Consider the following 2,905-nt stretch of genomic DNA (forward strand, 5'->3'; position numbering starts at 1 on the left):
GCGTAGCCGCTACATGAAGCACATTGTTCCCCTCCGCAAGCAGGTACGAGGCGTCGTCGTGTCTCAGGATGCGATGACAATAGTGTACATATCCCATCTAGGTCGAGTACGACAAGAAAGAGCGAGCGATGGTCGAAAACTCGGTGCTCATGTTCCTTACGGGCGCGCTGCGTAACTATGGTCTTTGCCTCCGGTACGCAAACACGTCGGCAAGGTCGTTGTGACGCAGCGTCGTCATCCTCATGTAGGTACGCGCCGGTGGCCGACATGACACCCGTCTTCCGCATCGTATCGCTCTGGTTTGAACACGGTGCGGTGGCGGCCGTGACCGAGGAGATGGCGACGATCGTCGAGACGGTCCCGTCGTACAAGCTCTTGCCGCTCTCGTACCAGATTCTGTCGCGCCTCGCGTCCAGCGTCGCACTGCCCCACTTCCATACCGTTCTCGAAGCGCTCGCCCTCAAGATGGGCGTCGACCACCCGCACCACACGATCGTGCAGCTCTTGGCGCTCAAGAACACGGGCAAGCAAGGCAGCGTCCAGTTCCGCGACAACGTCGGGTCGGGCAAGCCCGAAGCCGCCGCGCGGATCCTCGCCCAAGTGCAAAAGCACAGCAGCACGAGCGCTGAGCTCGTCCAGAACATGGAGGTGCTCTGCGACGCGTACGTCAAGCTCGCGCTCTATGACACGACCGAGTTTGCGCGCAAAGGCGTCAAGAAGATTCCGTGCGCCAACGTGGTCATCGGCCCGCACAACGTGGCGTTTGACCAGTGCCTGCGCCTGCGCCGGCTCAACCAAGACACGCAGGCGCGGCCGGCGGTGCTCACGCTCTCGATCGCCCCGCGGTCCGACCGCGACTACACCAATGTGCCCCGGGTGCAGTCGTTTGAGGGGACGTTTACCATCACGGATACAGGTACACACACGTCGCAAGGCATCTCACTTTCTGCTTTGACGGCATCGTGCAGGGATCCACCGGCCCAAGATTCTCTACTGCTTTGGCTCGGACGGCCTTCGACGCAAGCAGCTCGTCAAGGGCAACGACGACACGCGCCAGGTACGGGGATGGTGGCGTGACAGGGTCGAGCGACGGCAACGAGGATGTAGGATCTCGTGATTGAACAGACGTTCGAGATGGTCAATACGTTCTTGGCCGAGCAGTCGGCGACCAAGCAGCGCCAACTGCACATCAAGACGTACAAGGTACCGACAATTCTCTTGTCGTGGGTGGTTGAATGTGTGGCAGGTGACGCCGCTTGGACCGATCGCGGGTGTCCTCGAGTGGGTCGAGAATACGCTTCCGATTGGCAACTACCTCACAAGCCGGGGCATGGACGCCCATGGGCGGTACCACCCGAGTGAGTGGAAGCACCCGAACTGCCGCCAGCACCTCATGCGCGCGACCGACAAGTACCAAGCCTTTCTGGAGATCCAAGCGCACTTTACGCCTGTCTTTCATCACTTTTTCCTCGAGAAATTTCCCGATCCGGCCAACTGGTTTGTGACATGTGGCGATTCCCACAATGTATTTTGAGTTGTTAGGTATGCCAAGCGCGTCGCGTACACGCGCAGCGTCGCCGTCACGTCGATCGTGGGGCACATTTTGGGCATCGGCGACCGGCACTCGTCCAACATTCTCATCGACGAAGTGACGGGTGACTTGGTCCACATCGATTTTGGCGTCGTCTTTGACCAAGGTTGGACCTCGTTCATATGTCATGTTTGTTGATATCGTCGAGGCTAGGGATGGCGCTGCAGACGCCAGAGACGGTGCCGTTCCGGCTGACGCGGGACCTTGTCGACGGCATGGGCGTCACGGGTGTCGACGGGCTTTTTATGCGGACGTGCGAAGAGACGCTCAAGGTAAGCGCGGTGGAGGTACAAACATGACGCGTGGTGGGTAGGTCTTGCGCAAGAAGGGCGCGGCGTTGACGACAATCCTGGAGGTGTTTATCCACGACCCTCTCTACAACTGGACGCTCTCGCCGGTCAAGGCACTCAAGATGCAGCAAGAAAGTCAGCTCTTGCTGCACAAGAAGAGCGACGACGTCATGCCCGAAGAGAACGTCGCCGACGCTGCATCCCGCGCGCTCCTCCGCGTCAAGCAAAAGCTGCAAGGGTACGAGGACCCGACCGGCGATGCGATGAGCGTCGAAGGCCAAGTCAAGCGCCTCGTGCACATGGCCCAGGACCCGCACAACCTCTGCAAGCTGTACCCGGGCTGGGCCCCGTGGCTCTAAAAGACTGCGACAGAATTGAAAACCATTGGTTTGTATCAAGTTGATACGAACGTCGGACCAGACGACGACGTGCGGTCTGGGGCGTAAGCGAGAGGCAGCGACGGCCGATACGAACGTCGTAGACACCGTTTAGGATGCACACGGTTGGCAGACGTTTGATGACGGACACTCCGAGCCGGGTGTCCCGACGCACGTCGCACCCGAGCTTGCTTTGTTGGCGCTCAAGACCCAATGGCGATGATCTACTGCGTCGTCCCGGCTGCTGGAGCGTGTAGATGCCGAGGCGTTTGTTTTCGGACTCAGCGCAGGTCGCGGCAAGTGTGGCCGGCGCCAAGATATTTATGAAGATACCGGTTGTGGCCTGGATCGACGCTGTCGAGGCCGCAGCACCCATTTGTTTGAAAAGTGCATTGGGATACTACTCGGTGGAACCCACGCAATTTGATGCGCGGAGAGTTGTATCGAGTCAACGCGATCTAGTCGCGTGATCCCTATCCCTAGTCGTTTCAAAGATTGACCACGCGGAAACGATCAGTGTCCATCTTTCTTGGAGCTGACTGGCCACTATCTATAATACAGCTGGTCAAACATCGAGAAAATAGACATCGAGGCGTGCGAGACGCGAGCGCAAACCGACATAGTCGACAGGCTCGGAACGTTGCTAC

The 2,905-nt window shown here is 58.9% G+C and overlaps 1 protein-coding gene across 1 annotated transcript in view; it reads left to right on the forward strand.

Moving 5' to 3' along the window:
• SPRG_22315 (hypothetical protein) overlaps positions 1–2,240 on the forward strand; it is a gene marked incomplete at both ends in the record, with an annotated part of 8,842 nt that extends 6,602 nt beyond the window's left edge. The window contains 9 exons of the mRNA XM_012352281.1: positions 7–43; positions 102–193; positions 249–916; positions 969–1,057; positions 1,108–1,203; positions 1,247–1,497; positions 1,543–1,697; positions 1,745–1,863; positions 1,905–2,240. Coding sequence (XP_012207671.1) covers positions 7–43; positions 102–193; positions 249–916; positions 969–1,057; positions 1,108–1,203; positions 1,247–1,497; positions 1,543–1,697; positions 1,745–1,863; positions 1,905–2,240 — 1,843 coding nt within the window. The remainder of the gene's footprint in view (positions 1–6; positions 44–101; positions 194–248; positions 917–968; positions 1,058–1,107; positions 1,204–1,246; positions 1,498–1,542; positions 1,698–1,744; positions 1,864–1,904) is intronic.
• Between the last annotated feature and the right edge of the window lie 665 nt (positions 2,241–2,905).

This window comes from Saprolegnia parasitica (assembly GCF_000151545.1).
Source record: "Saprolegnia parasitica CBS 223.65 unplaced genomic scaffold supercont2.95, whole genome shotgun sequence".
In the NCBI taxonomy this organism is placed as follows: domain Eukaryota; phylum Oomycota; class Saprolegniomycetes; order Saprolegniales; family Saprolegniaceae; genus Saprolegnia; species Saprolegnia parasitica.